This window comes from Olea europaea, unplaced genomic scaffold, assembly GCF_002742605.1.
Source record: "Olea europaea var. sylvestris unplaced genomic scaffold, O_europaea_v1 scaffold383, whole genome shotgun sequence".
Lineage (NCBI taxonomy): Eukaryota > Viridiplantae > Streptophyta > Magnoliopsida > Lamiales > Oleaceae > Olea > Olea europaea.
Window position 1 is genome coordinate 352,611 of NW_019257731.1, and position 13,118 is coordinate 365,728.

The 13,118-nt window shown below is 30.0% G+C and overlaps 1 protein-coding gene across 2 annotated transcripts; it reads left to right on the forward strand.

The window, feature by feature from the left end:
• The first annotated feature begins 6 nt into the window (after positions 1–6).
• LOC111386978 (beta-glucuronosyltransferase GlcAT14A-like) lies at positions 7–2,921 on the forward strand. Of its 2 annotated transcripts, XM_023011481.1 has the most exons (4): positions 7–919; positions 1,718–1,793; positions 1,886–2,001; positions 2,208–2,921. In XM_023011481.1, the coding sequence occupies exons 2-4, from the start codon at positions 1,720–1,722 to the stop codon at positions 2,720–2,722; spliced, it is 705 nt and encodes a 234-aa protein (XP_022867249.1). In that variant the 5' UTR covers positions 7–919; positions 1,718–1,719; the 3' UTR covers positions 2,723–2,921. The 2 variants fall into 2 exon arrangements, with proteins under 2 accessions (XP_022867249.1, XP_022867248.1); XM_023011480.1 differs by having other exon boundaries at positions 7–1,793.
• Positions 2,922–13,118: the final 10,197 nt, after the last annotated feature.

Consider the following 13,118-nt stretch of genomic DNA (forward strand, 5'->3'; position numbering starts at 1 on the left):
GGGGGACTACGGTTTTTGAGTTGCTGTAATCGGGGTGAATGAAGAAGTTGATTACTTTTATTGATGACATGTTCGATTGAAACACACTATATATTGTTTGGTATACGTCTTGAAGGTTGGAAAACTACAATTTTTCAGGATGGAGATTGCCGTCGATCAATTCTTATCTCTCTGTCCCGTTACTCGGGAGAATGCTGACCAAAGTCTAAGGATGTTTAGATTTTAGAGTTCACCATCGATACTAATCCCACCACTTTCCTAATTTGTGCATCTTCCTGTGTGCTTGAAGTCTCTAGATTGTGTTACATTTAGGCAGATCTCGTTTGATTTTATTCGACCCACCAGGTGTCTTGCACAATGTCAGCTAGATCCCACAGGGGTGCTCTGGTTAATAAGTGTTTTATAATATCTATTTCATTATATAGTCTACCCTTTTTTCCCATTATATAAGATATAGTCTCCTTGCATACCCTTTATGTAAATACATAAATTTTTTAGGGTTTTGAGTTAGAAAATGCAAAGCTTTTAAGCCATTACTAAAATGCACACGTATGTACAACAAATAATCAGTCTTTAAAAGCATTCTTGAGTAAAGAAATTACAAATCATATGTGATTATACTATATTATACTTTTGGCTTCATAACAGAATTATAGATCTTTTTAAGACGAGGGAAATGAGTGGGCTTGCATAAAAGTTAATTTTTCTCGTAATAGCTTTGTAAAAACTTGTTTCTACTTTTCCAGTCCTTTCTTGAGTTTTTTGTTTATTAATCCTGGGTTCCAGAGAGGTGGGGTTGAAGGAGTGGGACTCATTAGCATGTAAACTCTGAAGAGAATAAGGGCCAGTTTGGCTTGGTGTCTACTCTTGCTTTTGCTTTCGCTTCTCGTAGAAGAGCTTATTGAAAAAGCTACTTCAGGTCAGCTTCTAAAAAATTATTCATATATGTTTAAAAGTAGCTTCTTAGTCTCAGTAGCACCTTTTGACTTTTCAAAAGCTTTGCCAAGTGTACCTTTATTCTCTCTAAAACTTCTTGTTGCCGTAATTAGTTGAACTGTGAAAAATGACTTTAGCCACAACGCATCGTCTATGATGTCTCTAGTGATTCATTCCTTCTTTCTTGAACAAGTGATTGTCAACAAAGTTGATAAAGAAACGTGCAATTATATGATCCAAAACAACAAAACTGCCGTAGATGATCTCTATCTTATGTGAACGGACATGCGAATGCTTTTAACTCCTTGGTCTTCTTTGTCCTTAGAATATAATTTTCATTCAGATTTGGAATCAATATATCGATCATTGTTGTCTATCAATATATTTTTCTGTCAGGATTGCTACTGTGGGAAATAAGAAATTAAGAATGCAATCACTTGATCAATGATATTCTTTTACAGAGCTTGTTATCTCTATTTTCATTGGACAAACTTGCCCTGGTAAATTAATGTAATTATATCTTATATTTTTAGAAAATTCTGATGCTCTGATCTACTTTTTGGATCCAATCCTAGGACCTTCGAAGTGATTCCTAGGAAAAATTCCGATTATTGCAGATTAACTTTCTGCATTGCTAGTCACCAACTATTATGAACTCATCGCTAAATTTTATGGTTCAACCGTTAATTGTAAAAAGAAAAGAATGATGGTTTTTTTTTTTTTTTTTAATTTTATTTTATGTGTATACTTCTTTGCAGTGACGATCTAACTCATTGTGCAGATATGTTGCACGTTTTCTCCAATCTGTCTCGAAATCTCAATTTCATTGAGCACACACAGATTTATGGGTGGAAACTGTAAGTACCGATATATCATGGACAAGTAGCAATAGTGTTTTGATTCAACCTAAAGATTATATCGGTTTTTATATGAATGCTGATATTTTCAGGAACCAGAGAGCAAAGCCTATCATAGTTGATCCTGGTCTTTACTTGTCTAAAAAATCTGATATTGCATGGACTACTCAACGTCGCTCACTACCGACATCTTTTAAGTTGTTTACTGGTGTGTTTCTTATCCCATTCCCGAGGTTTAGTCGTGGAGTAAATGCATATTTAGTGCATATCTGGATGTATATTATTGAAGAAAAAAATCTTCGTTAATATTGTCCATAATAGATAATCGGCATAATTGGCAGCTAGTAAAGGGGCATGAATTAGGTGATGCTGCATGCTGATTGCACGTGTTAGTCTTATTCTTTCTCTCTGCAGGCTCGGCATGGGTGATTCTAACTCGCTCTTTCGTGGAATACTGCATATGGGGGTGGGATAACTTCCCCCGGACAATCCTCATGTACTATACAAATTTCATCTCGTCCCCAGAAGGATATTTTCACACGGTAATTTGCAATACTGAAGAGTTCTGTAACACTGCTATAGGTCACGATCTCCACTACATTGCTTGGGACAGTCCTCCTAAACAGCACCCACGTTCTTTAACGATCAAGGATTTCAATAAAATGGTAAACAGCAGTGCCTCCTTTGCTCGGAAATTTCACAAGGATGATCCAGTTTTAGACAAGATCGACAAAGAGTTGCTTGGTCGAACAAATCGTTTTGCACCAGGAGCATGGTGTGTTGGAAGCTCGGAAAATGGGGCCGATCCTTGCTTCTTGCGAGGTAACAATTCAGTGTTTAAGCCTGGTCCTGGTGCTGAGAGGTTGCAACAGCTAATTGGGAATCTGCTCTCTGAAGATTTTCGTAGTAAGCAGTGCCATACACAATGAGGATGAAAAATGAACCTTACTATCAAAATGATTATAAACTTCCGGCTCAACACGGCTTGAAGGTAATGGCTTTTTGAGAAGCTGTTTGCAATTTTTTTTCCAGCAAGTAGTGCTCTCACAGGTTTAAGTTTGGATAGTTCAACTGTAAATACTTTATTAATAGAATTAAGCATTAATGCCCAAAATTTCAGATTGATCACTTTTTTTTAGCCATTGTGAATGAGGAAATACCTGCAAAAAACTTAAATCTAAGAGTGAATTATGGGATTAAACCTGAAAAAATAATTGTTTGAAGAATAACCTTTGAATAATAATCTTTCCAAAAATACCCCCTCATAGAGAATTTGCGACCAAAGCCATTACAATGTATAAAAATCTTCAATTAGGTCCCCAAAGAAATATAAATCATGAATCTTTAATAAATTTAACCCCATATATTATACAAAATTTTATTGATCTAAGGAATGCAATAGATAATGAATTAAATTATTTAAAAGAAGATTTGACGAATTTCTTTACAGAATATTTATATTCAAAATTAAAATATAAAAATGTTTATATAGATGATAGAGCAATCAAAATAGAAAATAATATACACAAACTAATTCTTAAACTAGAAAAAAGAATTAACAAATTAAATATAATTATTAAAGAAAAAGTTTTGACAAAAGATAGTGAATTTTATAGATTCTATTGTAATATTTTAAATAATTATGAATTTTAATTGGATTCAAAATCTTAACTCCTCCGCTGTACACTCCGACGAAATGATATTAGAGTCATGTTACAAACCTAAAATTATGATGAACATAGTGGATGAGAAAAATATAATTGAAAATTTTTTGAAAAAAATTGAAAAACATAAAAACCCAAGTTATCCCTACTTAACTAAAAACACAACAAATGAAAGTTTTGAGGATATATACAAAAGACTAGAAAATTTAGAACATAATCTGCAAATAGGAAATGCTCTTTTAGATAAAAACCTTAAAAAAAAAGATAGGATTATAATTAATCCACCTCAAAATTTTAGGATAACACAAAAAGAAAATAACAAATGAAAAAAATATGAAGAAAATCAATATATGATTACAGATGTAGAAGAACTAGAACAAAAATTTTTAGAATCTACTAGTGAAAAGTATGATGAATATAAAAAACAGTTAGAAGAATTGACTGAAAAAATGGAAAATACGAAGATGAATACTAATCCATCAATAAGTCGAAATATAAAAATAGAATTTAGTAGTGATGAAGAATATGATTATCCTTATCATACAACGATACGTATTAAAGAAGGTATTAATCAATATAGAAAAACAAAAAAAGGATACACTGGAAATATAAGAAAACAATCCATAAAAGAAATAAATCCAATGAAATCTTATAATGAACTAATCCACACAACAGGAATATAATTAGATCTAGACTGTGTAGATAAAAATAAAACTATTGAAACATAAATGAAAAGTACAGACTTAGCAATACAATTTAATAAATGGGAAACATATACAATTTTTGGATTTATAGAACATACATTCAAAGGAATTGTTTCTGAATGGTGGAGAAAGTTACCAAAATCTATAAAAGAAAGAATAAAGTATGGAGAACATAAAACTGAAGCATTAGATAATAGAAATACTTTAAATGATCAAAATGTACAAAAAATATTAAAAAAGTTTGAAAAAACCTTAAAAACAGAGTTCTTGGAAGAGAGATATGCTTCTAATGAAGAAGATAGAAAACAAGATGAATATAATGAAGGAATAATGCAATGGAAAATTTAAAGATATGTAATATGTGTGAATTAGAAAGATATACATGTAAATTTGAAGAATTATATTATATATTAAATCAAGGAGATTATTAAGAAAATAAGCCTATATTAAAGTCTTATTTTACGAAGTTACCATTCCCATGGGGAATTAAGTTATTAAAAGAATATGAAAAATTATTACCTCTAGGAGAAGAAGGAAGAGTAAAAATAGATAGTCTTGGAAGTAGGATTGAATTTACAAAAAGAATGATAGGCACATGATGCAGAGAAGCTCTAGAGAGTAGGAAAGTATATAAAATAAGAAAGAATTCCTTGTATTGTTACAAAGATATAGGCCAAATTGAACAATTTGGATGCCATAAGAAGAAATATAAAAGAAAATTCAAAAACTACAAAAAATTTAAGAAAAGAAATTTTAAACCACACAAAAAATATTTTAAGAAAAGAAATTGGAATAAAAAATCTAAACCAAAAAATATTAAAAAATGTAGATGTTTCATCTGTAATGAAGAAGGACACATTGCCCCCTCAATGTCCTAAAAAGAGGAATAGATAGAATATAAAAACTCTTAGAATTTATGAAAAATTCCAAGATGATAGTGATATAGAACCAATTGAATATTTTGGAGATTTAAACAGTGAATGCAGTAGTATTTATGAATTAGATACATCCTCATCAAAAGAAGACTCTGAGAAGATAGTATATATGAATCAAGAGATACAACAAGCAGATCTAGAAATAGAAGTTGAAACAACAGAGGAAGTTGAAGACTCGATAGAAGGTATAAATCAAGAAATTACATTTGATATTAAGAAATACAAAGAAATAACCAAGAAAATATTAGACCTACAAGAAAAAGATGTATTCCATCAAGAATTCTTAGGAATACTACCAAGAGTAAATAAAACAATTGTAAGTATAAATTATAAAGAAATGTCTATCAATATAGAAGATACTATAGGAAAAACAAGAATTCCTATAATTACAAAAGAATGGGTAAAACAAAAGTTATCTAAAATTCTGGAAAATATAAGAAACAAATTGAAATGCATTGAAATAGGAGGAATCCAAATGATGGTAAAAGAATTATTTAGAGAAGGTATGAACATACTCATAGAAATATATTGTATGGACAACAGAATCTTACAAGATCCTATAGATGCTCTATCAGGAACAATTGTAGGAAACTTAGTCTATCAAAATATAATATTTACTGCAAAACCAAATTATGCAATATCACTAATTGATAAAAATATTGACCAAAATTTCAATCTATATTATAGAATTGGAACCTTGAAAATATTACAAAAAAGTAAAGCTATTGGTATAAACATAAAATCAATTTTTGCTTTTAGTGCTAGCCATCATAACAATCTAAGAAAAATAACTGATAATATTATCATACATAAAGATTTTGAGGAATTAGCACAATATATACCTCCTAGGAAATACCAAGAACATGAAATCACTATACCAGAAAAAGATAATGCTTGATTTCCACAAATAAACTAGATAAATTAATTCTGAAGGAAAATTGATAAAAAGAAATAGTGTCAGCCTAGAAGGAGATAATCTTATTGCAATATTCCATTCTAGACAAGACTCTAAGATAAGCAAACTCAAGAAATTAAGTATTGCTGAACCATCAAATTCGCAATATTATATCAAAATAAGATATGTAAATCAAGAAGGATATAAGAAAAATCTTCTTGTCCTCATAGAAATTGGAGCAGATAAAAGTCATGTAAATACTAAATTTTTTAGTCATTTAATAGATTTTGAAATACTAGAACCATATATATTCAAAGATTATTTAGGAAATAATCTTGAAATAAGAAAATATGTAAAATTCCCTCTTATACTTATGGGAGATGATCAGAAAGAATATACTAAAGAAATAATTCTATATAAAGATGAATAATATGGAGTTGAACGTTCACCTATACTACTAGGAATGAACTTTCTTGAGGAATATAGTTCTTATAAAATCTGCCAATGATATTTAAAAATAGCAGTTGATGATAATCCAATCATCATATCAAGAATAGATGAAAATATGAAATCATTGTTATCATGGAAAGAGTAATTAATATTAATCCCATGAGTCCATATATTGAAATTATACTCAATATAAAAAGTTATTGCAGAATTAAATTACATGCTTACTTAGATACAGGAAGTACAATAAGCTTATGCTTACCAAATGTACTACCATCTGAATACTGGAAATATAATTCGAAGAAGATCGTCACCGCTACAACAGCAGGTGAAAATAAGGTAATATACAGCAAATATGCTACGCAAGTTCCTTTTCTAATTTCTTTTAGAGAAGTATTTGTTGATACAATATATATGTCAAACACAATTGGATGTGATATTTTATTAGGACAAAATTTTCTATTAAAATATGCCCCATTTACATAATATATTGATAAATATATGTTCACAACTCCTTGTGCACACAAAATATTTACACCAAAAATAAATAAGGCTGTTACCATAGCATATAAATACATAAACTATCAGAGTTTCTCAATTCAGTGTGGTGGATGTTGGAGTACAGAAAAATTTAAACTAGTTACAGTCCTAAAAATGACAACAGAAAATAGGTTAGAAAAATTGATAAAAGAAATTTCTAAAACATATTCTGAAAATCCATTAGAAAAATGGAATACAGACAAAGTAAATGCAAAAATAGAATTAATCAATACAGACACTATAGTAAGAGTCAAACCCATGAAATATAGTGTAGATGACCAAAAGGAATTTAAAGACCAGATAAAAAAACTGCTAGAAGTCAAATTGATTAGGTATAGTAAAAATCCACATACAGCCCAGCCTTTATGGTTAGAAAACATAGCGAGATAAAAAGAGGAAAAGTCAGGATGGTGATAAATTATAAAAACTTAAATGAAATTACCAAATTTGATGGATATTACTTGCCAAATAAAGACACCCTTATTAAGCAAGTACAGAATAAAAAAATATTCTCAAAATTTGATTGTAAGTCAGGTTTTGGCAAATTATGCTTATAGAAGAAAGTAAACCATTAACTGCATTTAGTATCCCCAATCTTTTAGGACAATACGAATGGAATGTAATGTCATTTGAGTTGAAAAATGCACCACAGATATTCCAAAGAAGAATGGATGAGGTAATTAAACCAATTACTTATTTTTATATTGCATATGTAGATGATTTACTTATTCATTCAAATAACATTGAATATGAAAAAATATGGTATTACACTTTCTCAAAAGAAAGCTAAGATAGCTAAAATAGAAAATAGAATTTTTAGGATTATTTATAAAAGAAGGAGAATTGCAATTGCAAACTCATATTGGAGAGAAACTTCAAGAATTTCCTGAAGAAATCAAAGATAACAAACAATTACAAAGTTTCCTTGGTATATTGAATTATGCTGAAAGATTCATTGAAAATTGTGTTAAACTAAAAAATTATTTTCTTCCAAAATTAAGAAAAAATATAATATGGTCTTGGGAAAAACAAGATTGTGAAAATATAAGAATGGTAAAAGAATAATTAAAGGTATTGCCCAAACTTATAATTCCACAAGAAGAAGATTTCTTTATCCTTGAAACTGATGCTTCAAATAATTATTGGGGAGCAGTATTAAAGGTTAAAAAGAATCATAAAGAATATAAATATGAAAAGAATTGTTCTTGTCCTGAGATACTTGCAGGTTATACATCAGGAACATTCAAAAAAGTTGAAACAAGAAATGAGACGAATAGGAAAGAACTCATTGCTGTAAAAAGGGGAGTTCAAAAATATGAAGATTATTTATTACCAAAAAAGTTCTTGATTAGAACTGATAATAATCAAGTTAAAACTTTTTTGAAAAATAATGTTGATTCATCTATTGCCAATAGATATATTATCAGGATACAAATTTGGTTTTCATACTTCAAATTTGATATTGAATACATAAAAGGTAAAACTAACTTTCTTCCTGATTATCTCAGCAGGGATGGAGTTAGAGCAACTAAGGACGAAAGTCCAAATACTTGAGATAAAAGTTTCCTATTTGGAAGCACAAATTCAGAATATCCAAGATAGCCTTCAAAGCAAAAATATAGCCCTTGAGGCAGAAGTAACTTGTACCAAGTCTAGTATCCCTTCACACAGACCAGTAAATACTAGCGCTCTCCCCGAGGATAAAGGGAAAGAGAAGAAGGTAGTAGGATCCCCTTCACAATGAATACTTAAGCTTATCACTGGTAATGAAGATATTCAAAATATCAAAAGCGAAGGTAACTCTTCACAGAGCCAAACTAAATCTAGACTTTCTATTGAAATAATAGATTTAAAAGATATTGTCAAAATATGCTATGAGGCAAAATTTTTCAGAAAAGATAACCATGAAGAAGTCATATTCTTTATTGTTATTTTTTTATATTTTATCAGATTGGTATCTGGAAATAGGAAAGTGGATGAAAACTCTCCACTATGCAAAATACAACAAGATAAACTTCTATCCAGGAGCACCAGCCAACTAGGTATGAAACTGTTTTGAAATAAGAAATATACTCTGTATATATCCCAGCAAAGAAATAGCCCAGCTTCCAGCCAACGTCAGGAAAGCTGTAAAAAGATATACTGAAGTAGTCAAGACAACAAACATACACATCAGATTTCATTCAGCAACTATGGAATGGGATCCCGTTCTTGAACATTTGAATCCATCATTCCATGTTATTAAAATGGGACTTACAAACCAACATTTTTTTACCAACCAGTCAAAAGGTTGTTAAAAATGGATACCAAGATATTATAAATATGATGCCCTACAGAAGAGCAAAAGGGTACAAAGAAATATTTGAACATGTAACTCAGACTATTACCGAGAAAGAAAAAATATGGATTTATGCATCTGAAGACCATATAATCTACTCCAATGCAAGGATGGCTACAAATAAAGAAGATATATGTTATCTTGACCAATTATTATCCGCAATTATCTCAAACCAAGTACATGGATCAGAAGATATGACGAAAAAACTGTGCAAACTACTCTGGAACTACAGTGACCACCATTGTGAATACTGCGTAGTAGAAGATAAGAGTCAAGCATCTCTCAACAATGAAGAATTCCCTGTAAAATTTTTTAATTCGAAGATGGAAAAGCGATAGCAACAAAAGTGACACTTTATCACTACTTTAATAAAGAAATTTATTAAAGAAAATTGTGACTACTAAAAGACAGAAGATAGTACAAGAAAGTCTTCATAATTGTGACTAGTCACCTACCGGTTGTCATAAGTGAAAGACAAATTCAAAGAAGGCGGATAATTTCTAAAAGAGAGGTCCACAGAGCAAGAAAATAATGGAGAAATCGGTAGAGATAAGATTACGGAGCTACCCAACAAAAAGAAGAAGGAGACACCTGTCAAGATAAGATTCTAAAAATCTTCTACAAAAGGAGGAAGAAGAAAAAGAAAAGATCATCTCGAAGAACACTCTGAATAATCAAAAAGAGATATCTTTCGTAATATGTATACACTACTTGTATTCAGAAATATTAGATAGTCAGATGAGAGCAAAGCTTGTAATAAGGTAATCATATATGGAGTTCTAAACTTCATAAGATGAGTACCAAAGGTATGTAAATATAGATTGTAAGCATGTACTATTTCAGTTTATGAATATTTAAATGAAGTTTGTTATGTTTAACAAAACTTTCATAAAAGGATTTCGTTAAGTTTCTCATGATTTCTCGACAGTACAGATAGAGATTTTAAAAGATTTTCAAAACGTTGATTTTGAATGGATATTAGCCATGCCAAAGTACCCGTCTTTGATGAATAGTTTAGGAGAAAAAGACAGTTTTCTAACTAAATCGTAGCACATTGTGCGTGAGTCATCTTTTAAAATTTCATTCCAAATAAGAACTTGATTCTGAAAAGAGTCTGAATAGAGGTGAAAACAGAGACTCTGAATACTGTGAGATAACGTTGGTGGTAACACGGCTAGTTCTCTAGAGTGAGAAACGCAACCTTAATTGAAAAGTCTTTTGCGGAAGCAGTTGTGGACCCAAATGAAAAAACTTTTACTTGATTCAGAAGACTGATTAAGTACATGCAAAGCATCTATAAGAGCATACTGGAGGGAAAGCCTGTTTACTTCTATTTGATTACTATAAGTTATTTACTTGCTTTTACATGCTTATGCTTTAACTAATTTTGATGAACACTTCACAAGTATCCACATCCACTTCTAGTAATGATAATGATCCGAAATTATATTTAGATGAGAAAGATATTTCGCTTTTACATAAATTAGCTGAAAAATCTGAAGATATATTTTCTGTTGGCCAAGAAAAATTTGAAGAAATATATAGAGATATAGATTATTATTGCAAGAATAATATAAGACTTGATTCTGTAAGAACTAGTAGAAAAATAAAAAAGGTAGAAGATATTATAACCAAACGTAAAGATATACAAGAAAAAGTTTCAGAAGGAATATTTCTAGAATACATAACTAAAAAAGATCAGCCTAGAATCTTTGAAGAATTATCAAGATACAACGAATATTTAGAGGTGTTTGAAAGAATAAAAAATCTAAACATAAGTCTTGATTAATGAATTTCGAAAGGAGAAGAAATATTGAAAGACTTAGAAAAGTTAAGGATAATACTAGTGAACTAAGATTTCCAAGATTAGTTCTAAGAACCTATGATCCAAGCGGAAGAATTGTAAGATATAACCCTGAAAGACCTAATAATTAAAAGACACAGGATACATCTTGCAAATAATAAAAGTAAGGGTAAAATAGTATTCCAATAATAAAGGCTATTATGAAAAATAGAACCAATATTCCGGTCATTCAGAAAACTAGCCCCATTGTGAATTCATAGCGTATTGAGAACATGTGGATGTTCAATCTAGTAGTGTCGGAGCTAGGATTTCTCGTTTGAAGGCGGTCAAGGGTGCAATGGTAGCTGACGGATGGCGGCATTTGAAGAAAACAATAAAGCTCTATCTATCTCATTTGAAAACTCCATTACAAAAATTTTAAAGTAATGAACTTTTGGCTGACATATGATAAAATATCAATAAAATAGTGAAGTGAACAGAAAAATAAATGAACATTTTTATCCTGCAAAGGATCTAAAGGTCGACGAAATTAAGTAAAAAGGACAAACATGCGAAGGATCTAAAGGTTGAAGAGTGAAAAGTACAATTTAAAAATTGTCCATTTATTTGTTATAAGTGATAAAGACTAAGGACTAATTCTGCAAATCTTCCAAAGGCCACCAAGATTCTAGTGTAGACTTTCTATTAGGGCTAGACAAAATTTTCGAACCGAACGATTCCTCTTAAGTTAAATATCCGAACAGGTATTTGAATCATGAACCGACGGGTTTTATTCGATTCTTGAATCTAGATCCAGAATCCAATAATCGAATAAGAACCGAATTTCTCTAATTTTCTTAATTAATTTATTTTAAATAAGCCAAATTATTTTTTTCTAAACAAATTTGTTAACTAGTTGATTTATCTCAAACCCAAAAATATGATTTTCCTATTTCTAATTTTCAATTCAAAGCTAACTTAATCAAATTGATCTAAATTTTATCTAAATTTGTACTTTACCTTACCGTTTCTACCGTTCTAGAAAAATCGAATTGAAGCTTGACAATGCCTCTCCTAGGAGACGTTTGTTTCTCATTTTTATAAAAATAAGAATGAAAAATATAGCCGTTATGACCCTACATAAGAGGTAAAAATTCAAATTTGGTGGTTTAATGTGATGAATAACGATCATATTTTTTATTTTAATGGGGAAATAATGTAAAATAAACAGGGGCTTAATTATTGTGAGCTCGCCATTTTCCTCTTCTTGTGATTTTAACTATCAAATCTATAAAGAACTCTGCAAAGAGAGAGACAAACACATTAGATTGGACTATATTATTTTGTAAGAGTTAAGATTGAACAAATCATTAGTTGAATTAATGTAGCTTTTTAAATATTAAAAAATTTAATTATAACACAAAACCTTGAAACTGAACCGAACCGAACCCAAATGGCTCCATAGTTAAATTTGGATCTGACAGTTCCACTTATTAAATACTTAAAAATTTAGGGTTCAGAATCGAATCGAACTAAACCATGTCCAGCCTTACTTTCTATATTTGATCACAATATATTATTATTATTTTTTATCCAAACACATATTTAATTATATATTTCATGAAATTTACAACTTTATAATTTCTCAATCGCATATTTTATAATTTTTTACTAAAACTAGTCATTGCCCCGTGCAATGCACCGGTTGGATTATTTTGAGGACGATGTTAGTGTGTTAAATATATTAAATTCTTATGAATTACATCCTCATGTCAATATTTGATATGGCTACATTGGGATGAACTTTTAATTATTGGGCATACAGAGAGATCTATTAAGTTATATTATTCCAACCGTAAATATTGTGAAAAAAAACTCTAGAAGTATTACACAGCTATTCTGATCACACTCCTTAATCTAAACAAAAATAAAATAAAATGTAAGATATACCTTATTTGGCACCAAATTATATATTGCTCTCTAATGATTATCCTATTTGTCTTCTTCAACAATAACTGT